This window comes from Salmo salar, chromosome ssa04, assembly GCF_905237065.1.
Source record: "Salmo salar chromosome ssa04, Ssal_v3.1, whole genome shotgun sequence".
NCBI lineage: Eukaryota > Metazoa > Chordata > Actinopteri > Salmoniformes > Salmonidae > Salmo > Salmo salar.
Window position 1 is genome coordinate 8,927,091 of NC_059445.1, and position 25,551 is coordinate 8,952,641.

At 47.6% G+C, this 25,551-nt stretch overlaps 1 protein-coding gene across 2 annotated transcripts in view; it reads left to right on the forward strand.

Moving 5' to 3' along the window:
- The window catches only part of LOC106602231 (rho GTPase-activating protein 7), a 173,152-nt gene that overhangs the window by 142,549 nt on the left and 5,052 nt on the right, over positions 1-25,551 (forward strand). For both annotated transcript variants that reach the window (XM_045716410.1, XM_045716411.1), the window contains 10 exons: positions 3,831-3,902; positions 6,287-6,368; positions 9,597-9,660; positions 12,785-14,481; positions 15,657-15,836; positions 19,247-19,406; positions 20,416-20,623; positions 21,676-21,892; positions 22,600-22,714; positions 24,701-24,934. In XM_045716410.1, the coding sequence (XP_045572366.1) occupies positions 3,831-3,902; positions 6,287-6,368; positions 9,597-9,660; positions 12,785-14,481; positions 15,657-15,836; positions 19,247-19,406; positions 20,416-20,623; positions 21,676-21,892; positions 22,600-22,714; positions 24,701-24,934 (3,029 nt within the window). The remainder of the gene's footprint in view (positions 1-3,830; positions 3,903-6,286; positions 6,369-9,596; positions 9,661-12,784; positions 14,482-15,656; positions 15,837-19,246; positions 19,407-20,415; positions 20,624-21,675; positions 21,893-22,599; positions 22,715-24,700; positions 24,935-25,551) is intronic.

Sequence of the window (25,551 nt, forward strand, 5' to 3'; positions counted from 1 at the left end):
CGTCGATATAATCATATTCACTAGGATCCAAAACCGATCCTAGATCAGCACCTACTCTGAGGTGCTTAAAGAATATTTATGAGTATTGGCCCTGGGCTGATTAGAGTGGAAGGTTGAAAACCAACAGTACATCTGGGCTTTAAACATTTTACATATACATGACATTTTCACCCAGGTCTTTCTGTACATTTGTTAATTTTATATTATTATTATTAATTTCCATTACATTTGAGTCATTTAGCAGACGCTCTTATCCAGAGATTCTTACAGGAGCAATTAGGGTTCAGTGCCTTGCTCAAGGGCATATCGGCATCATTTTCACCTCGTCGGCTAGGGGATTCAAACCCTTCGGTTACTGTCCCAGCATTCTTAACCGTTAGGCTGCCTGCCGCCCTTTAGGTCTGTAATTAACAAAAGAGGTGCTGTACAGTACGTGTGAGGGACTTGACCTATGTTTAGCTAATGCTTGGCCGCTGACTTGTTTGGAATGTTGGTTGGTTCCCCTTCTCCTGGAATCCTGCCCCATTTTACTCACCACAGCCCCTCTGGCCTTACTCTGCCCAGCCCCAATCACACACCCTCTCCCTCCCCTACTGGACGGGTGGATATGTGATCCCCGGGCACCTGGCTGAATTTGGGCCGCGCCAAGGGCCACACAGGATGTCTGAGGGACGTCCGTCTGGCTGGAGAGAGGCACAGGCAGACGGACGGATTGAGGGATGGCTAGCTAGGGCAGAGAGGGGAACCACCCGCCAGCTCTCAAATGTCCCTGTAGCACTAACCACATGCCATGTGTGTGTGCGTGTGTGGGTGTGTATGCATGCATGTGTGCGTGCGTGCTTGGGAGTGTTGCCTGAGAGTGGGAGTATTCTATTCTGTCTACAGGATGGGAGGATTTTATTATCTTGATGGAAGTAGTGTATGTTTGGGAGGGAGACATAGTTTATATTGTTGCTAGTCACAGTGAGGTGTAGGACTAGGCCTAATCACTAGTTACGGTGAAGATTTTATGGTGTGTGTGTGTGTGTGCGTGCGTGCGTGTGTGCGTGTGTGCGTGTGTGTGTGTGTGTGTGTGTGTGTGTGTGTGTGTGTGTGTGTGTGTGTGTGTGTGTGTGTGTGTGTGTGTGTGTGCGTGTGTGCGTGTGTGCGTGTGTGCGTGTGCGCGTGGGTGTGTGTGTGTGTGTGTGTGTGTGTGTGTGTGTGTGTGTGTGTGTGTGTGTGTGTGTGTGTTCTGAGCCTCTCCCCGCATGCAAACACTGGAAAGGAGTGGAAATGACAAAAGGAAAAGCAGGATTAGAAATAAATAAATAGGTTCTAGTTTGTGTTGTTGAACGGAGGTCCAGTCAGTGACACAGAACCTCGTTTATTTTTGTTTATGCCAAAATGCGTTGTTGTTTTTGGGCTGCGGTTATGTCACAAAGGCCAGGTGATGTCACTGTGCAAAAAGGTCAAGGGTGAGGAAAGAGGGATGGCAGGGTCGGAGGTTAACTGCAATGCATTGTGGGGGTGTCATTTGCGTCTCCAAAAGCCTTCAGCACAGAAATGCTGTCCCCTACTCCTCCCCTCTCCCTATTGGAGGGCTGGTTGGGTAGAGGCGTCAGCATGCTTTCCCACCAGAAACAGTTCGGAAGAGTTTGTGCGTATATTATGACGGCATTTTGTGACGTTTTTGTTCATTTTAGACTTCGGTGAGGTTTTTTTCAGTTGTTCAGGCACACGCCATTTTTTCTTGAGGCAAGCCGAAGTTAGTAGCCGAAGTCGGTAGCCGAAGTCTACACCCCTTCGTCTGTGATTGGTCAACAGTAGGGGTTTTTCAGTAAAGTCGAGAGACGACTCGTTTTCATGAACATGTTTTCATTGAGAAATACTGCACCAAACATAGCATGTTAGACGTAAAAGTGACTACGCCGTCTCAAAATGGACAGTACTAACACACACACTCACACACACAGGAAGCCCTAACCTTATGTTTGTCTCTGTATCCAAGAATGCTGCTGTAATTACTCTGAGTTGCCTATGTTCCTTCGAGGTTCACAACCTTCTATAAATACCAGCCCAAATTACAAGCTTCCCAGCTTCGGCCATGTTGGAATTCACTGAGAAAACTAGACTAGTCTCCTGGAACCAAACAAGAGTTGTGAAACACAGTCATTAATGAGTTATTTGGTTATATGACACTCGGGTGGCGGTGCTGCTGTAGTCCCAGGGTGGTTGTAGAGGAGTTCCTGGCCTCTGGGAGGGGTGGGCTTGTGTTGGTCGCGTCACACCTTTTTACCGGCAGCCTGTCTAGTGTTCTAGTGTCTGCCGTCTAGGCTTCTTGTTGGGATGTAAATGCCTCGTAATACGGAGGGGCTATAGTGTCTCAGCTTGGTCTTAGTCAGCTGTGAGGGCCTCTCTCTCTCTCTCTCTCTCTCTCTCTCTCTCTCTCTCTCTCTCTCTCTCTCTCTCTCTCTCTGTCTGACCCACTCTCTTTTTCTCTCTTTTTTTGTTTATCTCTCTCTTTCTCTCTCACTCTGTTTCTCTGTTTCTCTCTCTCTGTTTCTCTCTCTGTCTCTCTCCCTCTGTCGTCTGTTTCTCTCTCTCTGTTTCTCTCTCTCTTTGTCTCACTTGAGGATCCCCCCATAACTTTCCTACCACAGCGGCCCTTTCTGCTGTTTAAGTTGTTTCTTTGTACTGTATCTCTTCCTATCTTTCTGTTGGTTTCTCCCTCCAGTCTAACTCCCCCCCCTTTGGAAGAAAATGACCTCTTCCATTCCAAGTTAGAACACTAGATCCTGGTTGTAATCTGGGTCTAAATGAGGTGGAACCACCACTACTACTACTACTCGCATTCTAAAGATGAAACCATCCGCTTTTATCCAATGGCTGTAATTACTACCCCAATCCTGCTCCGAGACACGAAACACATCCATTAACCTGTAAGAAAAGAAAGAAAGAAATAAACATTAGTCTACAATTGTGATGACTGATTGCATATATCGTCAATACGACAGCAGCAGATGTTTTTGAAGGGGGGGGGGACATTGAAGGGGGGGGCATTTTACTGAAGGTGTTTTTTTAAAGGGCCGGTGCCACTGATTCTGTTTTGTGTGTGAAGAACACTGAGGGGTGTGGCTGCTGGAGCCAACATGGTGGAGGGTGGGGCACGGTGACCATTTGGCACGTGGTATCTAAAGGGGCTTATTACTGCTAATGGGGGAGTCTGTCTCCTCCAGACACACTATGGCTCCCACCCCGACAGCCATCGACGACACTTTGCGGCTCCCTAGCAAATGTAACACCACAACTCAAAAAAACACTAAAGGGCTACAAGACAGGTCTTCCCAGGGAAAAGTTGGTCGGGAAACGTTGCGACTACGCTAAAGTGACGTGGAAGAAACGTTTCAGCGCGACACTTACTGGGGGCCAGGGTTGCAGTGGTAACACGTACACACACACACTGCGTGTCAGCGGCTGACACGGTTGGTGTGAACTACGGCTTTGAGTGCTTGGGGTGCATGTGAGAGGGTAGTGACCGGGAGGGAGTAAGAGGGTCAAGAGGTTTGTGTCAGACTGAACTGTGTGGAAAGACTTTAGGTCCCATTTTGACCACTGAAAAAACACTTACGGCCAATCATGCTTCTACTCCTGGTGGTATTACATATCAGCGGATACATTTTGAGCCACTGTTAGGAGCTAGTAACACAAGCATCTCTCTGCACCCGCGATAACATCTGCTAAACTGTGTACGCAACCAATATCCTTTGATTTGATTTCTATGCGAGGACTGAAGCGATGGTTTTGAGTGTGTTTCTGTAATAAAGTTAGTATTTGTGTTCCCTCCCTTGCAGAGATCGAGGCCAAAGAGGCGTGCACCTGGCTCCGGGCTGCCGGTTTCCCACAGTACGCCCAGCTGTACGAAGGTAAGGACCCCTAAGAACCCCTGCGACAGCCGTCCACAGCTGTGCCTGATCTGTCCCTGGCACAAGGGGGTGACAAGCGAATGACCGAGGCAAATCGGAAAAGCTAACATCATCGCTGGCCCGAGCTTTATGATTTTTTGCCAATGTCCCTTTTCCCACAGACCGTGTGAAAATGTCACAGTAACAGTGAAATCCTGGTGGTGGTAGATTTTCTAGGTCACGTGAACTTTAGGATAGTTGTTTTCTCACCAAACATCAGGCCAAATTAACGTTACACAGTTCATATCTTTCCATCTGATGAAGTCATGGTTGATTTTAGAGAAGGAGAGAGAGAGAGAACCCACCCTTCATTTTCTTCCAGTCTGTCGGCTCTTCCGTTTACAGACTAACTCTATGTGACAGACTGTCGTGACCTAAAATGTTGAACCTCAAATGTTAATTTGAGCAAATTTACTCGCTATGCTAATTTTAATGGACAAACACAAGATAGGCTGTTCTGTTGACGTCCTCTCCAAGTTGGTATTTTAATTTTATAGCTGAAATCCAGAACATTCTAAAGACTGTAGAGCAATCCAATGACACGCAAGACTCCTCTTTTCCTGTCCTCTTTCCTTCGATCTCCATGGTACTCCAATCCTTTTACCATCTGAAGTGCTAATTCTCCCCTCCCCTCCAAGTTGCCTTGCTTATGCAGAAACACACACACCACACACACACACATTCCTGAGGTGCCAGCTGTGTGTTTTTGTTTTGCCTCAGTGAACCTCAATGTTGCAGACACACAAGTGAAACAATTACCAAAACCCTAAAGCCAAAAGGTATTCTCATACGTAACCTGAAAACGTGCCTGCACAGCCCATACCCTTTTATGTAATCCGAGAGACCTTAAAGCATGATATAACTAGCTTTGTCAACAGTTCGTTAGTCGTTGCCATTGAACCGTGCTGGGTGTTCTATCTACCAAGACACTGGGGCGTTCGCCATGTTTTTGGAGAGGTGATTAAGGTTGTGTGTGACAGCCGACACACACACACACACACACACACACACACACACACACACACACACACACACACACACACACACACAGAGAGAGAGAAGCACACACATACACAGAGAGAAGCACACACGCACAGAGGTGCACACACACGATTACAAAGAGAGGTACACACACACCAACACACACACCAAACCGTCCATCCGACAGATTTGTGATGAGCTATGTTGACTCATACCAGGTCACTCTGATGAGTACAGAATTCGTGCTGACACATGACACATTCCCCCCAGTCTTTATCCTAGCACATTCTGTGTTCTATTATCTCTGGCTGTAAGGGACTCCTGCCCCACAGCAGATAAGGCAGATAGTACTGTCACAGTACAGCTTGTGAAAGGTTAAACTGAAAAGCCGTCGTTTTCTAATCACCGTTGGCCCTTAGGCTTGCGTTCAAAAAATGGCGCCCTACTTTTAACCAGGGCCCGTACGTTTCTGGTTAGAAGTAGTGCACTATAAATGGAATAGGGTGCCATTTGGCCATTTGGGAGGCGGACTAGGTAGCTAGGAGACAAGGATCTGTAGGATACCCCGACTAGAGTCATCATTGCATTCTTGTCTCCGTCCAATACATTCCTTTATAATTGATGAATCTCTCTTTTTCTTTCACATGTTTTTACTCAAATCTTCATCAGCAGACATGAGTGGGGGTTCAAGTCCCAAATGTCACCCTATTCCATTTATAGTGCACTAATTCTAACCAGAAACGTACGGGCCCTGGTTAAAAGTAGGGCACCATTTTTTAGAGTGAGTTTGAATCCCAGATTTCCCCTTTAATAAAGTGAGTTTGAATCCCAGATTGCCCCTTTAATAGAGTGAGTTTGAACCCCAGATTTCCCCTTTAATAGAGTGAGTTTGAACCCCAGATTGCCCCTTTAATAGAGTGAGTTTGAACCCCAGATTGCCCATTTAATAGAGTGAGTTTGAATCCCAACTTGCCCCTTTAATAGAGTGATATAGAGAAGAGAGAGTGAGATAATCAGAGGACTCCTTTAATGGGGGAGTACCTATTGTCATTCTACTGTCAACCCCCGCCCACACTCACCCCCCTGCTGCCCAGGTCTGAATGGTACAGCTGTGTTTGTTTGGCCAGCTAAGACGCCACTTCCTCTTAGCTTTCATTGTGGTGTGTGTCGGATGTGTGTGGGTTGTGTGTGGGGGGAGGAAAGGAAGAGGGTGACATTTGTGAAGACAGTAGTGACAGCGAGTTACATTTTTGTAAATGTTAGTTTGCAATGGATTGTGTCTGCTTGCTGGTGCAATTAAAGACATTAAAAAATGTACTCCCTCTCTCCCTCTCTCTCTGTATCTCTCTCCCTCTCGGTTTCAGATGGCTTGTTCCCCATTGAAATTGTGTCTGTGACCAGGGACCATGATTTCCTGGACCGGGATGCCATCGAGGCTCTGTGCAGGTGAGACTTCTCCTTCTCCTCCACTTCTCTTTTTCTTCATCTCTCACTTCTCCAGAAGTCAACAACTGAACCTGTAGAGCATTCTTGTAGGTCTCCACTCCTCTCTCTTCCCTCCTCTCCTCTCTCTTCCCCCTCTCCTCTCTCTTCCCCCCTCTCCTCTCTCTATGCCCTCCTCTCCTCTCTCTTCCCTCCTCTCCTCTCTCTTCCCTCCTCTCCTCTCTCTTCCCTCCTCTCCTCTCTCTTCCCCCTCTCCTCTCTCTTCCCCCCTCTCCTCTCTCTATGCCCTCCTCTCCTCTCTCTTCCCTCCTCTCCTCTCTCTTCCCTCCTCTCCTCTCTCTTCCCTCCTCACCTCTCTCTTCCCTCCTCACCTCTCTCTTCCCTCCTCACCTCTCTTCCCTCCTCACCTCTCTCTTCCCTCCTCACCTCTCTCTTCCCTCCTCACCTCTCTTCCCTCCTCACCTCTCTCTTCCCTCCTCTCCTCTCTCTTCCCCCTCTCCTCTCTCTTCCCCCCCTCTCCTCTCTCTATGCCCTCCTCTCCTCTCTCTTCCCTCCTCTCCTCTCTCTTCCCTCCTCACCTCTCTCTTCCCTCCTCACCTCTCTCTTCCCTCCTCACCTCTCTTCCCTCCTCACCTCTCTCTTCCCTCCTCACCTCTCTCTTCCCTCCTCACCTCTCTTCCCTCCTCACCTCTCTCTTCCCTCCTCACCTCTCTCTTCCCTCCTCACCTCTCTCTTCCCCCTCTCCTCTCTCTTCCCTCCTCACCTCTCTCTTCCCTCCTCACCTCTCTCTTCCCTCCTCACCTCTCTCTTCCCTCCTCACCTCTCTTCCCTCCTCACCTCTCTCTTCCCTCCTCACCTCTCTTCCCTCCTCACCTCTCTCTTCCCTCCTCACCTCTCTCTTCCCTCCTCACCTCTCTTCCCTCCTCACCTCTCTCTTCCCTCCTCACCTCTCTCTTCCCTCCTCACCTCTCTCTTCCCCCCTCTCCTCTCTCTTCCCTCCTCTCCTCTCTCTATGCCCTCCTCTCCTCTCTCTTCCCTCCTCTCCTCTCTCTTCCCCCTCTCCTCTCTCTTCCCTCCTCTCCTCACCTCTCTCTTCCCTCCTCTCCTCTCTCTTCCCTCCTCCTCTCTCTATGCCCTCCTCTCCTCTCTCTTCCCTCCTCTCCTCTCTCTTCCCCCTCTCCTCTCTCTTCCCTCCTCTCCTCACCTCTCTCTTCCCTCCTCTCCTCTCTCTTCCCTCCTCACCTCTCTATGCCCTCCTCAGCTCTCTTCCCTCCTCACCTCTCTATGTCCTCCTCACCTCTCTATGTCCTCCTCACCTCTTCTCTTTCTCAACCTTCACCCACTTTTATGTTCCATTGTCTATTTATTTTTTCTTCTTCTCTAAATCTGTCTATCTGTTAATCTTGTCTGCAATAGGGGAAAGCATAGTGAAGATAGCGAAGAAAGTATATCTTCAAAGATGGCATGCTCTGCAGGTTGGGTTTGAGATGAAAGAGGAACGCGATAAGCCTCTCCTTTCTCCCTCGGCCTCTTTCTCTCTATCTCTCTTCTTTCTCTCTCTACCTCTCTCTACGCCTTTCTCTTTCATTATGCTTCTATCTCTTCAGCTTTTCCATACATCCTCCCTCTCTGTCCTCTCTCTCTGCCCTCCCCCTCTCTCTCTCTCTAAGTGATGAGGTATGATACATGCACCGTGGGGCTGTGAATGTTTACTTCTCTCCAATTAGAGACGTTTTGTACCGTTGTCCTGTTCTCTCCATCTCTCTTGTCTTATCTCTCCACATTCCCTCCTCGCTCCGTCTCCACGGTCACGCTATGTTCTTGTTGTCGTTTTTAAAGAAAATAAATCTAGAACATTCCCTCCTTTCGCCACACCTGGGTGGCTTCTAGGCCCAAGGGGTTGTGGGTAACATTTAAAGGGCTATCTATCATGTTATATAATGTCATGTCAGTGGTAAAGCTCCTATGGTGTCACTTTCAATAGCGGGGGTGCATAAAGATGGTGGCCCACATGCACTTACCACAAATACGTTGTTTTCCTAAGTTTGCCCATTGTACATAGCTCTCCGTTATTTTTTTGTTCATTTTTATTTTGTTGTTTCTTTTATTATAATATTCTAATTTTTTCCTTTTTTATTATTATAGTTTTTTTATTATTTTTTTAATTTTTATGGTCACTGGCAGAGTATACATGATCCCAATTTTACCTTCAAGACGCCTGCAATTTGGACTCCATTCCAGCCATTATTATGAGCAGCCCTCCACTCACCAGCCTCCTCTGTTACTGAACAGTTGACTCCTGGGACCAGTGAAGTAACTTCAATGCATGTAAATACAGTTGTTCAAAGTGCATCTATCAGATTTATCAGGGGTGAGTGGACTTTTCCAGTTGATCTAGGTTACGTCCCAAATGGCACCCTATTCCCTGTATAGTGCACTACTTTTGACCAGAGTTTGGGTCCTGGTCAAAAGTAGTGCACTAAATAGGGAATAGTGTATTGAAGCAAGGCTTCAGAAGTCATCAGTCTATTCGAGCCTCTCAACCCCTTCCTCAATCCCTCTCTCTCCATCCCTCCCTCTATCCTTCCCTTTCTCAACCCCTTCCTCCCTCCATTGTCACATGATCTGCTTTCAGAGCTTTCCAGAGGGGAGTGCACAAACACACACACACACACACACACACACACACACACACACACACACACACACACACACACACACACACACACACACACACACACACACACACACATACTACTACTACTACTACTACCCCCCACCCCCTCGCCAGGTGTCCAGCGGGATAAGCTTCCCCCTCCCTCCTTCCCCCTTTGTCGTCTTTTTGTCGCCAATCTAGCTGATTTCTCTCTCTTTTCATTCCTTCTCTTCTTCCCCTCTTATCCCGGCTTATCCTTCAGCGCCTCATTAGCTGCTCGCCTCCCTCTCTCTCTCTCTCTCTCTCTCTCTCTCTCTCTCGCTCTCTCTCTTCCTCTCTCTCTTCTTCTCTCTCTCTCTTCCTCTCTCTCTCTTCTTCTCTCTCTCTTCCTCTCTCTCTCCTCTTCTCTCTCTATCTCTCTCTCACTCTCTCTTCCTCTCTCTCTCTTCTTGTCTTTTCTCTCTCAGGAGTCTGTCTCTGTCAGAGGCTTGTTGTTGGGGCTTTTGCCAGGACTCCTCCAAGTGTGTGTCTGTGTGTGTTTATGTATCTGATTGTGTATCTGTATCTATTTGCAGGAGACTGAACACCCTCAACAAGTGTGCCCTGATGAGACTGGAGATCTCCCCACAGAGAAAGAGAGTAAGTTCCTCCCTCCTCTTCCTCCCTCCTCTTCCACCCTGCTCTTCCTCCCTCCTCTTCCTTCCTCCTCTCCCACCCTCCTCTTCCACCCTGCTCTTCCTTCCTCCTCTCCCACCCTCCTCTTCCACCCTCCTCTTCCACCCTCCTCTTCCACCCTTCTCTTCCACCCTGCTCTTCCACTCTTTCACACCCCAAAATCCCCTAATTCTTCAGAACTTTTCCAACTCCAGTTTTGTTTTTCCTACCTGTCCTCCAACTCCGACCTCCTTATAGCCTGGGGTGTGAAAGTCTCTCTCTCTTCTCTTCTAATGAAAAGGCACCTGTCTTTTTATCAAGCCCTTTGTGAAGAGCCCAAGGCAAGGAAAGATAGCTTTTATGTCCAAATGAAGGGCTTGCTGTTCACGCGGCTGGCCCTTCTTCCTCAGGCCTGATCCTGAACACACACATACAGACATACACACACAAACATCACTTTCTCATATCATTGTCCATAAAAGGGAATAGTATGTCACTGCGGTATGTTTTTGCTCTTGATTCTACATCTGAAGTCTGTGTGTGTGTGTGTGTGTGTGTGTGTGTGTGTGTGTGTGTGTGTGTGTGTGTGTGTGTGTGTGTGTGTGTGTGTGTGTGTGTGTGTGTGTGTGTGTGTGTGTGTGTGTGTGTGTGTGTGTGTAAATGTATCTGTTTAAGTAGCATGATTCCTGGAAGCTTGCATTTTTCATTTCTCTCCCTGTGGTTTCATTGGTTAAATTAAAAACAAGCCAGCTATTGGCCATGATTGTCACGCCCTGACCTTAGAGATCCTTATTATTCTCTATGTTTGGTTAGGTCAGGGTGTGACTCGGGTGGGAAAGTCTATTTTTTCTATTTCTTTGTTTTTGGCCAAGTGTGGTTCCCAATCAAAGGCAGCTGTCTATCGTTGTCTCTGATTGGAGATCATATATAAGTTGTCATTTTCCTTTTGGGTTTTGTGGGATCTTGTTTTCTGTTCAGTGTCTGTGCCTGACAGAACTGTTCGCTTTCGTTTTGTTTGCTGTAGTTATTTTGTTTTAGTGTTTCTTGAATAAACTAATCATGAACACTTACCATGTCTACTTGGTCTACTTCTACCACCAACGAGAGCCGTTACAATGATACCCAGAACCTACCGCAAACTAATCCAAACTAATCCAAACTAAACCAAACTACCCCAAACTAAACCATCAGGACACTAAGAAGCTTTGTTTGTCAAAATCTTCCTCCCATTAACTTCCATTCTGTAATTACCTAAAATCTTAAACAAGCTAGTTCCTTGATCTCTGTGTGTGTGTGTGTGTGTGTGTGTGTGTGTGTGTGTGTGTGTGTGTGTGTGTGTGTGTGTGTGTGTGTGTGTGTGTGTGTGTGTGTGTGTACGTGTGCGTGAGTTGGTATTCAATGGGATAACCCTCGCTGTGTCACCTTTCATCAAGGAGTCAACAGAGGAGGGTCAAAGGAGGTATTTGCTCTCTGTTCAGACTGACAGTTATTTACCTCCCTAGTCAGCATAGAAACGCATTGACTTCAATCCCTACTCTGTCTATAGAGGGTGGCAGGTAGCCTAGTGGTTGAGACTGAAATGTTGCTGTGTCGAATCCCTGAGCTGACTAGGTGAAAAATCTGTCGAGGTGCCCTTGAGCAAGGCCCTTAACCCTAATTGCTCCTGTATGTCGCTCTGGATAAGACCGTCTGCTAAAATGTAAGTGTATATCTCTCCCGCTTTTGAAATGTGTTTTCCTCGTAGTTGTTGAAATCAGAGATGTGACGTTGTTTATGACGTGTCAAAACACCCACGGCCACAGGAGTGAATGAATGCAGATGAAGATAAGACTGACCATCTAGATAGTTCTAGGTGTTGACATTGTTGTTATTGAGCTCAAAAGTCAGTATATCAGACAGAAAGAGTTTCTAGCCGTCATGATCAAAGCTGAAGTAAGAAAGGCCAGTGTGTGTCGTGGTGAGTGGAGAGCGGGGTCATAAAATGAGGACCCGGGGTTTTATTTGATGGACTTTTGTCCCCATCGCTCTCAGCCACCGTGAAGGAGGCGCCTGTGAAGTCTGGAGGCTCCCGCGCCCCTCCTCTGCCCCCCGGCTCCCTGGTCCCCTCTGCAAGCAGTTTCACTTTCCAGAATTAGGGGGACAGACTGGCCCTGTGGGGACGATAGGATGGTTACACCTCTGTGGGGGTGAGGGTGGGGGGGTTGCCCTAGCCTGGCCGGCTGACGTGTAAACTTCTCGGATCGGGGTGGAATTTCCTGGACTCCCCTCGGGACGTATGTGTGTGTGTGTGTGTTTGCAAGAGAGAGACAGATAGAGAGACTCTGTTGTCGTTTTCACGGTCAGGGATAAGTTCCAACACAATAACAACCATTAACCAGCTGTGTGTGAATCTTATCTCTGTGAAATGTTCCAGCGGTCGGGAGGGAGTTGAGGAATGTCTACTGATCTGCTGTCTGTGAATATCCCTGCTGCTCTCACACAAAGGCTCTGTCCCAAACAGCACCCTTTTCCATATATAGTGCACTACTTTTGACCAGAGTTCTATGGGCCCTGGTCTCAAGTAGTGCACTCTGAGGGAATGGATGGTCATTTGGGACACACAAAGTCATCTGGACAGAATACAGGGCAGCTCGTTTGACTTCATGGCCATTCACCTTTTAGAAAGAGATTTCATGTTAAAACGTTGTTCATAGACATGAAACAGAGAAAGAAAATCTTGAAAATATGACGTCTTTTTGATTAAATTGTAATTTCTTTGTGCATTTTTTTTCTTCTTATAGTGATAATGTGTCACCAGCGGGTTGACATTTATTGTCATGAAACTGAGAGGCAGAACTGAGAGACTTCCACTACATGGGATATATTGTAAAAATTCATGATTTTTTTTTTTGGGGGGGTTTGGCTTAATTTAAGATTAGGGTTTGGCATTAGGGTTAGCAGTGTGGTTAAGGTTAAGGTCAGGGTTAAGTTAAGGTTTAAAATCAGATTGTATTACTTTGTGGCTGTGCCAGCTAGTGACCACTCTGCAGAGCTGCCTCCAGAACAAGATTCATGACGAAAAATGCTAACCTGCCCCCACCCCCCTCTGTCTTCTCTCTCTCTACTCCAGAGTGAGGATTCAGACGAGGAAGAGCCATGCGCCATCAGTGGCCTTTGGACCTTCCAGCGGGACAGCAAGCGCTGGTCTCGCCTGGAGGAGCTGGATGTCTTCTTCCTCCCGGGTGGAAACCAGCCACCCTTCTCCCAGGTCCAGAGACCCTCGGCCGGTCAGGGGCAGCTCCGCGAGGGCCTGAGCTCCGAGAGTGTGCTGACGGATCTCAGCGAGCAGCCTGAGGTGGCCTCACTTCACAGCAGCGGGAGCATGGGAGAGGGAGGGATAGTCGACGGTGCCACATCTAGCGATGCCACCCCGGCGGCGGGCGCCACCCGCGCCAACTCGATGGCCAGCATGTGCTCCTCCTCAGGCACGGGCGGGTCGTGCGGCGCCAACGAGGACTCGCTGTCTGACGGGCATCCGATCTCACCATTGGAGACAACCCAAGGTCACTTCTCCTTCGACGGTGAGCCCAGTGGAATTGTGGGCACAGGAGGGATAGAAGGAGGAGGGAGCGAGACTAGAGGAGGTAAGAGCACGCGCTCACGGGCCAAGAGTTTCCTCAAGCGCATGGAGAGCATCAGACTGAGGAGCGCCACTTCCAATAGCAAGAAGAAGAACGGCGGCGGGGGAAGGCCTTCCAAACTGGAGATCAGCGGGCCGGTCATCAAAGAAGGACTAGACGATGACAAGCTACGGCGCCTCAACTGCGTTGACATCTCCAGCCTTACCCTCAACCCGACCCAAACCATGACCCTGAACCATAACAGGAGCATATCCTACTCCACACAGACCAGCAACGGCAGCATGGGGAGCGCCGGAAGCACGGGCAGTAGCCAATCGGAAGCAAGCAGCGGAAGCGCCGTTAGCACCCCGAGCCCGGTGACACGAACCCGAAGCCACAGCACTGCTGCGGGGGCCAGTAAGAGAGGTGGGATGTACCTGGAAGGTTTTGACCCGTTAAGCGTGTTCCTACAGCCGCCTGGAGAACAACAACCCCCCGCTTCAACTCTACCCAAAACCAGACAGAAACCACCTCAGCAACAGCCTAGTAACCGGACAGTGTCCGAGCAAAACCAAAGCAAGCGTGGTCGCCTCAATGGAGAGAGGGAGGAGGAAGAGGAGGAGGAAGGCGTGATTTTCTTCTACCTTCCCGAAGGCCACAAACCGGGCACATTCCCCAAAGCGCTAGGCGACGGCAAACAACCACCGCAAAGTGGAAATGACGAAAACAGGCCTCTTGCCGCCGCCAGCAGGCGCTATCTCGGTAGCAGATGCCAAACGCGTCGCGGCTCCACTGGCTCGGCAGACAGCCGCCTGAGTGTCTACGACAATGTGCCCAACGTGGCCTATCAAGGCGAGGAAGACGATGAAGACAACGAAGAAGGGGAGGGGCCAAAGTTGGAGGATGTGCTGGAATGCGTCAACGGCCTGCAGCGATTCGTCAACACCTGGACGGACAGGGTGGCAGCCGGAGTAGAGGACGACGAAGAGGAAGAAGAAGAGGGGGATTCGGATTCAGCATTGGATTCGGCGTCTCCATGTCCGTCCTCACCTTTGCAGAACCGGCTGGAGGAGACGGACAACGGGAGCGACCAGGACAGCACAGGCAACCCTCTGGGAGAAGGAGAGAGGGAAGAAGGAGAGGGGGAAGAAGCCATGAGGGAGAGGAGGGACTCCGGAGTGGGAGCCTCTCTCACCAGATCTAACAGGTCAGTAATTAATTCATGAATCACCTCTCTGTTAATCAATCTATAGATATCACCAATATTGTTATTATCGCCATTTGAGAAAATGTCCTGTGTGTTAAGATGAAGGACTGTCGAGCTCAATTCAACATTCTTAAGTGTTTGGATGAAGGGTTGAGAGAGAGAAAGGGTGAGAGAGAGGGTGAGAAGGACGGTGAGAAAGAGGGTGGTGGAATGGAGGTGCACAAACAGACATAGAAAGAGGGAGAAAGAAGGATGTACAGAAAGTAAGAGAAAGAGAGAGATGGGTAGAGTTACAGAAAGAGAAAGAGAGATATGGGTAGAGGAACAGAAAGAGAAAGAAATAAAGTTAGACGGAGGGAGAAACACACAGGCAGAGTGGACATGTTGAGACGACTCTCCCAGCCCTGACCCTTACGTAACCGGCTGTCATGGCGATGAGGTGCAGTGAATACCTCGGACCTCGGGAATGCCGATCCGTCTCCGTGACAATGCAGCCATTCCCTCAGGAATCCACAGGCAGAATTCCAGAAGGTTTCCGACGCTCCCATACCCGCTGACAGCCAGGCGAGATCAGTGCTTCCCAACTCCAGTCCTTGAGTTCCCCCATAAGCACCCGGTTTTGTTGTAGCACCGGACAAACTCACCTGATTCAACTCATTGAGGGCCTGATGATTAGTTGACAAGTTGAATCAGGTGTGCTTGTCCAGGGCTACAATAAAAATGTGTAGTTTTGGGGGTATTGGAGGAACGGAGTTGGGATCCTCTGGGCTAGATCAATCCCTGTTATCCCAATGAGCATCTCTTAACACAGGGGTCATAGGACTCGTCTGGATGGATGTCCTGCTAGTCACCTCATCAGAGGAGAGGGCTTTATGACCTCAGTTCAAGTTCTGAAAATGATGAAGACGTATCTTCTCCTATATGTCTCTGTGTGTGAACACTTGTGTGTTTTGTTTATTTTTCCCTAATATATGTTAACCTATATATTTTCACATATATATATTTTACACACATATTTGATACATATTTATATGAAATTCTTTGTTTTTGTATTTGGAAGAAAAAAATGTGTGTTTTTGTATTTGGAAGTTTGATTGTGCTTCTGATAGCTCTCAGTATTGTTCTGTATGCTGTGCAATATATTAGGTTAACACATATGTTTCTCTCTACCCAAGGCCTCAGAAACTGCGCTGGCCCAGTTTCCAGGCCTCCCACCGGCCCAGTCACTCCTGGGCCCAGCGGCAGATGGGCTGCCAGTCAGTACTGCAGATGAACCTGCTCCAGAAGCTCTGCCTGCTCCAGCTTACAGCCCTCCTGGAGAAACACACCCCGACCAACAAACACGGCTTCAGCTGGTGAGTCGTCGTCGGCGGCCATTTTGAATAGTCAAGGTTCATAAGACTTTGGGTTTGGAGTTTGTGGCAAACACACTGGAAGTTTTTCTCACAAGAGGTCTCACACGAAAACAGCTGAAAATGCAGGCCCCAAAAAATTATATCGAGTGTATGTATAAAAACCCTTGTTAGCCTATAGCCTATAGCCTAGCATGCTGCTCCGATAGCGCTAGTTGTAGCCTAGGCCTACAAACAAATAGACAACCACAACAAACATAGTCTCTATTTTTCCTCTAGTTGGAATTCCTCCCACTCTTCTCCCACAAATAGGAGCCTGTTGGGTCTGAACGTAAGGGGGGTGGGGTTTCAACATTCTTTTCCCAGGCTAGCTAATTGCTGGGAACGCGGGTGCACTGGTATACGTTGTCATCTTTTGACGGGGGCAATCACAGAGTTCACACGCACAGACTGTTAGAATGAAGACCTGGAGGCCGAGTCTGTAGCCTCAGTCCTCGACAATTACCAGAATGACCGAACCCCCCCAATAATACTGTCTAATAATACTAATAATTCTCCATCATGCAATTATAGATTATGGCCACTGGTTCCAGATTGTCCAATGTCACTCGGTATCCCCTTTGGTGTCTCCGCCTTCTGGGGATGTCTGTGGGGACTGTTGAGACTGCAGTCCAGGGGATGTATTCTTCTATCATTCTCTTACATGGAATTCTCTCTGTCACTCTCCCTTTTATATTTCTCTTTCCCTCCCTTCCTTCCCTCACCGCAACTCTCTCTCTCTCTCTCTGTCTATCTAATTTACTCTCTCTCTCTTTTTCTCTCTTTCTCTCTCTGTGTCTCTCTCTCTCTGTCTCTCTCTCTCTGGCTCTCATTCTCTCCCTCTCTTTCTCCCTCTCTCTGTCTCTCTCGTTGTCTCTCTCTCACTCTGTCTCTTTCTCTCTCTCTCTGTCTCCCTCTCTGTCTCTTTCTCTCTCTCGGTCTCCCTCTCTGTCTCTCTCTCTCTCCACCTCTCCCTCCCTCCATCTTCTTATCTAACCTAGCTTCATGATCTGGATTAAGCAAATAGCTCCAGCCTCACCTCAAATCTTTGTATAGTGCTGTGCTTTTCTTCACCCCTCCCAGCTTCAATGAGTCAGAGAAGTTCCACGCCTTCTCCCGGATGGCAGGGGCAGAGTAAGAGTTATGACAGGCTTACGACAGGTTTATGGCAGGCTTATGTCAGGTCTTTTAATCACTGAGACCATTTGATTTTTGAGCTGGAGGCTTGGCTGCGCATACCCAGAATTCCCTTCTGGGATTGTAGCATGTTCCCTTCTCATTTACCAAGCTGTGGTCATTCTTCTGAGAAGCGAGCGACACACACACACACACTTAAAAGCACATGATACATACACACCCATAAACATGTGTGCTCTTGTAAAACCATTATACGATCCTGGAGAGCAGTAGAACACCTGACATTCAGAGACACACACACACACACACACACACACACACACACACACACACACACACACACACACACACACACACACACACACACACACACACACACACACACACACACACACACACACACACACACACACAGTGACATGGTCAGTGTTAGGGGCTTGAGGCACAAACACAAAGTGCGGATGCGGATGTATACATCATTACGAACCCACCCTCCTTACCCTCTCCTCCCTCTCCCTTCTCCTCCTCCCTCCCGGTTTCTATTGTCTTTCGGCCCCAGTGTTTATCCTCCCTCTCATAAACTTGGAGAATGCTAGGCTTCTGTAGAACCCCCACACACACATACACACATACACACACACATAGAGTATAAACACACACGCGCGCACACACACACACACACACACACAATGCATTTTCAAGTTCTCCTTTTCTCATGGAAAAAAAAACACCTTAGCTAGGTGGTAGCGTGGCGTGTGCTAATGCTAATGTTAGCGTTGGTGATTCACAGTAGCAGTAAACTACTGCTCTTTCCATTTGTTTAGTGTTCAACCTTTATTTTTAGGTTTGTCAGTTGGGAACCAATTCTCATTAACAATATCCTGTGGCCTTTCAGGTGTAGGTCTAAAGGACCCCATACTGTCAAATCCTGTTTGATTAAACAGTACAGGCTTCTCCAGCTCCAGTCCTGGAGAGTTGTTGTTCCTGCCTCCACAACGCAGCAGGTGTATTACTGTTGGGCTGGAATAAAACCCTGCAAACACAGCAGGTGTATTATTGTTGGGCTGGAATGAAACCATGCACACATAGCAGGTGTATTACTGTTGGGCTGGAATGAAACCATGCACACATAGCAGGTGTATTACTGTTGGGCTGGAATGAAACCATGCACACATAGCAGGTGTATTACTGTTGGGCTGGAATGAAACCATGCACACATAGCAGGTGTATTACTGTTGGGCTGGAATGAAACCATGCAAACACAGCAGGTGTATTACTGTTGGGCTGGAATAAAACCCTGCAAACACAGCAGGTGTATTATTGTTGGGCTGGAATGAAACCATGCACACATAGCAGGTGTATTACTGTTGGGCTGGAATAAAACCCTGCAAACACAGCAGGTGTATTATTGTTGGGCTGGAATGAAACCCTGCACACATAGCAGGTGTATTATTGTTGGACTGGAATGAAACCATGCACACATAGCAGGTGTATTACTGTTGGGCTGGAATGAAACCATGCACACATAGCAGGTGTATTACTGTTGGGCTGGAATGAAACCATGCACACATAGCAGGTGAATTAGTGTTGGGCTGGAATGAAACCATGCACACATAGCAGGTGTATTATTGTTGGGCTGGAATGAAACCATGCACACATAGCAGGTGTATTACTGTTGGGCTGGAATGAAACCATGCACACATAGCAGGTGTATTAGTGTTGGGCTGGAATGAAACCATGCACACATAGCAGGTGTATTAGTGTTGGGCTGGAATGAAACCATGCACACATAGCAGGTGTATTACTGTTGGGCTGGAATGAAACCATGCACACATAGCAGGTGTATTATTGTTGGGCTGGAATGAAACCCTGAAATCTGTCCAGGACCAGAGTAGCAGAACCCTGGAATGTAGTGGTTGTATTGAGTGTTGTAGTTTGATGTGTGTGGTAGTCATCATGCTGGCTGCTTTCTGTAGTGGATATTTACAATGTTACCGCTGCTTTGTTAGTACAGTGACAGAGTACAGGGACAGAGGTCAAAGTCCAACACCTACTTTACTCCTGTTGCAAAACCGTGTGTGTGTGGCCGTGTGTGTGTGAGTACACTCATTTGTGTGTGCGTGCGTACGTGTGTCTGTTCTGTGTGCGTGTGTGTATATGTTCTGTGTGTGTGTGTGAGTTGTTATTGGCTATTCTAACCTGTCCCTCTATGTGTGTGTGTTGTGTGTGGGTTGCAGGGCTGTGCCGAAGTTTATGAAGCGGATAAAGGTGCGGGACTACAAAGACCGAAATGTGTTTGGAGTGCCTCTGCTGCTTAACGTCCAGCGTACGGGTCAGCCCCTGCCCCAGAGCATTCAACAGGCCATGCGCTACCTACGCAGCCAATGTCTAGACCAGGTAAAGACGGTCTGTCTACCTTTCTGTCTGTCTAACCTGTCTGCCTGTCTGTCTGTCTCCTCAAGCCCCATTACACAACATACACACACAGACATGCACCCCCCCCCCCCCCCCAATCATCATTTAGCTCCTAGCCTCCTGGTTGCATAGTTGTATATTTCCCTGGAAGAGTCAGTCTTTTTGTCAGAGTTGGAATTTGGGGAAAACGGCCAGTTAAATATTCACAGTGTGTTACACACACTCACTCTTTCTGTGTCAGTTTTGAGGTCTCACATATTGTGTTTGGGAGACAAGAAGGCCCTGACACACACACACACACACACACACACACACACACACACACACACACACACACACACACACAGAGGCCTGGGAAGAGTCAAAAGTTTCCAGCTGTTTAGTCACCTTTGTCAGTCTGTTTAAGAGAGAGAGAGAGACAGAGCCAAGGGATTGCTATGGCGACAGAGAGCGCGAGAGAGAGGGAGGGATGGAGGAATGGAAGAGAGAATGAGGGATGGCATGCTCTCCTAAACTGGACAACAGGCCTCTGTTTGAAATGGTGAAAGCTCACGGAAAGTATTTCGTCTCTTCAAGCCAGAGCTCTTTTTCCTCCCAGATGGCAGCCATTTTTTAAAACCATTAACTTAAAAAGCCCATTGATTAAGTCCAACAGGAAGAACCCTCTCCTCGAGAATTCTAATGGATGTCATGTGCTGTGTCCCAAACCAAATGGCACCCTATTCCCTTTCTAGTCCACTACTTCTGACCAGGACCCATAGGGAATCAGGTGCCATTTGGGACGCGCATCTTCTTAAAAATACACTGAATACCGTTGTGATGTAACCACCGAGCTACACACTGACGATGGGCCCCTTATTCAATCAAAATTGCTAACGATGAGAATGTGGGTTTGAATTGATAACTCATCAGATCTTGTTCTCTCTCTCTCTCTCTCTCTCTCTCTCTCTCTCTCTCTCTCTCTCTCTCTCTCTCTCTCTTACCCTTCCAGGTGGGTCTCTTCAGGAAGTCGGGGGTTAAATCACGTATTCAGGCACTCCGTCAGATGAACGAAACGTGCGGCGCCGACGGGGGCGGAGTCAGTTACGAGGGCCAATCGGCTTACGACGTGGCCGACATGCTGAAGCAGTATTTCCGGGACCTGCCAGAGCCGCTGCTCACCAGCAAACTGTCTGAGACCTTCCTGCAGATCTACCAATGTAAGGACAGATAGAGACAGACACACACACACTCAAACACACACACAACAAACACACACACACACACACACACACACACACACACACACACACACACACACACACACACACACACACACTCACACATAGACCTATATAATTCACACACACAAACCCACACACACACACACACACACGTAGACCTATATAATGCACACACACAAACCCACACACACACAAACCCACACACACACAAACCCACACACACACACACACACACACACACACACACACACACACACACACACACACACACAGAAACACAAACTTAACATTGACAGGTATGAACACCCATAATATTTACACACACTCATCTAAGATAATGTGGCGATGGAAGGGGAACACACACATAGCCTCACAAAAACTCTGTAGGTGCATGTCTGTCAGCCCGGGAGGGAGCGAGGGAGGTGAGAGAGAGAGAATGTGGAAGGAAAACAAACAGGAAATATCGGATGATGTGGTGGTACATACACACACACTCTCTCTCTCCTCTGCCACAGCACTCCATGACTCACTAGAACATTTGTGTTTGAAATACAAACAGCTAGTTAAAGTTAATTATTTAATATAAATCAATATCATTGACAATCTGCTGGCATGAGTAACTGTACAATGTAATTACAGTAAAACAATGTCAAATGCCCTCTTGGAATCCATCAATCAAGTTTATTAATTCATTAAGACAAAATAGCATTTACTGGTACAATATTGTCATCATACAGCACTGTAATAAGAAATGCAGAAATACAGAAACTAGCTTGCAACCAGCTGTCTGAAATTCATGATAAACCCTGTACATTGTATGTGAGCCACATGTATGTGAGACCATTTTCCATCTTGTCAAAATTCAACAAAGTAATGTTTTTAAATTGAACTGAATTGAATTGAACTGAATTTAATTTAACTGAACTTAATTGAACTGAACCAAACTGAAATGAACCAAACTGAATTGAACTGAACAGAACAGAACCAAATTGAACAGAACTGAGTTGAACTGAATGTGATTCCCTCAGACATGCCCAAGGAGCTGCGTCTTCAGGCTACGCGAGCGGCCGTGCTGCTGCTGCCAGACGAGAGCCGTGAGGCGCTGCAGACCCTCCTGTGCCTGCTGAGTGACGTCACCGCCGCCGTGGCAGAGAACCAGATGACCTGCGCCAACCTGGCCGTCTGCCTGGCGCCGTCGCTCTTCCACCTTAACACGCTGAGACGCAAGGAGAGCTCCTCGCCACGGTGGGCAGGGGTGGGGTGTTGTGGGGAACTAGGAGATGGTGTATGTGTGTGTGCGCGTGCATGTGCCGCGCGTGTACCTACTTGTGCGTGCATGTGTTGTGAACCTTTACCAAGCCCATCTCCTTTCTCTCTCTCTCTGTGTGTGTGTGTGTGTGTGTGTGTGTGTGTGTGTGTGTGTGTGTGTGTGTGTGTGTGTGTGTGTGTGTGTGTGTGTGTGTGTGTGTGTGCGTGAGGGTGTGTGAGTGACCAACCCTATCTCCTTTTTTTTGTCTTGACTCAGTATATTTGACCATGTATTGTAATACGCTGCCCAGCCTCACACCAACATGAGAGGAGGAGAGGCTGACAAACTGTAGCTATAGAGCAGGATGTTACTGTATGTAGGGGAAGGAGAGAGGGGGGAGGGAGAGAGAAAGCAGAGAGGGAGAGAGAGAAAGAACTGAGGAGGGAAAGAGAGTCTGTATTGGGGGTTACATCAAACCTTATGACAGATTGTCTTATTCTCCTCTGTCCTCTCTCTTTCTTTCCTCTCCACTCCACTCCTCTCCTTTACTTTCCCCTCCCCTCCTTTACCCTCCACTCCTCTACCCTCCTCTCCACTCCTCTCCACTCATCTCCTCTTTCTGTCTCACTAGTGGACATGACTAACTGTCCTAAGTGGACATGACTAACTATCCTGTGTGTTTGTCTTCCTGGTGTTGTGATAGGGTGATGAACAGGAAGCAGCCGCTGGGTAAACCTGACCAGAGGGACCTCAACGAGAACCTGGCCGCCACCAACGGCCTGGCACACATGATCCAGGATTGCAGGAAGCTCTTCAGGGTACGTGTCTGAACCTAGAACCTCAACAGAACCTTAGTAGAACCTCAACTTTTGCCTCCCCTCTCTTTCTACATTGTCTGACTAGAACCTGACTAGAACTTGACTAGAACCAGACAAGAACCTCTCCTCTCTTTCTACATTGTCTGACTAGAACCTGACTAGAACCTGACTAGAACCAGACAAGAACCTCACCTCTCTTTCTACATTGTCTGACTAGAACCTGACTAGAACCTGACTAGAACCTCACCTCTCTTTCTACATTGTCTGACTAGAACCTAAATATAACCTCAGATCACCTCCCCACCTTTCTACAGTCTCTGACGAGAACCTCCCATTCTGTTCAGCTATATGCACACAGCACATGGACACTACTGTGCTCTGACGGCCTACGCTAAAGTCAGAGTGTTCGATTGGTGTTGGTACAACGTTGCTCTCGTTAAACATGTTCATCTCAGTTCCGAAAGTCCCTCTAATCCGGATCCGAGGTTGTTTTTCCTGTGTCCGTTTTTGGAGCATTGTTATCGTTACATAAAAACAAATCGTCTTAGCCAAGTAACCAAGCCCTCTCCGCCCCACGTCTTACCTGACTGGGTCTTACGCCACGTTTGTGTTTACCCGTCGCACTCGCTGAGCCCTATGGAATGTTGGGTACTGTAGTTACATAAGACTAATAGTCTGGGTGATGGAATACGGTAAGCTGTTTTGTAGCGCCATAAAACCCACAATCCCATTGACCTATCTCCATGCTTCTGTTTACCCGTCGCACACTGACTGAGCCCTATGGAATGTTCGGTATTGTAGTTAAGTAAGGGGGAGAAATACAGTAAGCCGTACTGTGTAGCACCGCAAAACCCACAATCCCCTTGACCAATCTCAGCTAATCAGGGGGCTCGATGTCCAAAGGCAGGAAGCACTTGATTCGTTAAGAGAGAAATAATGAATGTCGGCAGGTGGACTACAATTTTGGTACCAGTCCGGCCCGAATCAATCGGCTCAAAAAGCTGTTATGAAAGAAAGCTGTTATGACATGAGGGGTTACACACTGCCTATCATTATATTACAAGGATCTGGATTCTGGAGTCCGTTTATTTTCACTAACAGAGAATAAAACCCGTATTAGATCCATTCATAAAGCTCCTCTGGCGGATGCTAGCAATTAGCGTTGAACATGACCAGTAAATAGCATTAACCCCCCCCCACACACACACACACACACATCAGTTCTTTTCCTGTAATTTAATATTAGTCTGTGAGTGGTCTGGGTGAGCTGATGACTGATACAATAAAACTGATTCAACAATTCAGTGGATTTCTAACTGAAACTCTTCTCATCATGATCTCCTCTGATGTCAACTGAAGTACATCTTTAAGTAAGCAGGAAAGAGAGAGAGAGAGAGAGAGAGAATGAGAGGTAGAGAGAGAGAGAGAGACAGAGCGAGAGACACAGAGAGAGAGAGAGAGAGAGAGAGAGAGAGAGAGAGACTGGAAGTGAAATTAGAAAAACAGGATGCTCTAAGCTTCCATAGCAGGACTCCTTTATCTTTGTCCCACACTGATTTCTTGTGGAGTTTCCCATCCTTAATACGGCGTGATTAAACTCAAGATGGGGTTGGCAGGTAAAGGACAGGTTGATAAGGGATTGGATGACGTATCCTTGTTTATGACAGATCTGATTGCCTGATCATGATTTGGTGATTTGGTTATTTTAGAATTCCTTTGTTAATCTGTAGGTCTGTTTGTCCATCAGTGTATTAATGTTCAAAGCTGTACATGTACGTTCATGATGACCACAAACAAGTTGGATCTTGAACACTGGTATTTCACACACCTTGTACCTCAACAAGCTGGTATTAGTGCTCATCTTTAGTGTCTGAAACAGTCCTGACGGCCCTCTCTCCTCCCATTCATTTTATGTCATTGTAAAATTGTATACTTATTGTAATTGTATGATAAACTACCAAACTATTCCCTCCTCTTCCCCCGTAGATCCCAGAAGAGATGAGTCGCTGCAGAAACTCGTACCAGGAGCAGGCCCTGATCCCCCTGAAGCTGGAGGAGCTAGGGGGTTCCTCTGGGGGTGACGGCGGTGCTGGCGGCCCCATGGGATGCAGGACCTACCTCCAGGACAGCCTGGACGCCCTCCTCAAAGAGGCCAAGGACAAGTTCAAAGGTTACGACAGCTGCTCTACGCCTGAACTCGCCGAGCTGGCGTACAAGAAGGTATGGACAGAGGGATAGATAGTATCTATTTTATTCTCTTTTATTCTAATCTATGGAGTATGGATCTTGTCTTTTAAATTCTAAGTTCATGTTCACTTTATTGTCCTTATATAGAAGTTCAATTAGTATGAAGGACTACATACATTACTTGTGTTTGTTGTTTAGAAAAGGCTGGCATAAAGCCTAGTGTATTCCACGTCCCTCTTTCTCTCTCTCGCTCTCTCTTTCTCTCTCTCTCTCTCTCTCTCGTTGTGTAATGGAAAAGCACCAGTTAGTATTTCCTGTGTAGAAACAGGTCAGTGTGAAACCCCCCCCCCAGACTGGCCCCAGGGTGACATCAGTTTGTCAAGGGGCTCGCTCAATGCACACACACACACACACACACACTGCTCCCAAGCCAACACATCCTGTCCAGTCATCTCTTTGCCAATAATCTTCCCAGTCACAAGGCCTCTTGAAGGAAGGCAGCTGACTAGTGTAACAGATAAGGAGAGAGGCTTTGGGTTGTTGTGATTACAACACTGCCCTTACAGTTATGTTCCCAATCATGGTGCAAGACCTGGGCCTTCTTTCCCAGAGCCTGCGTAGCGCTAGTGTCAACATTACATCATTCCAAC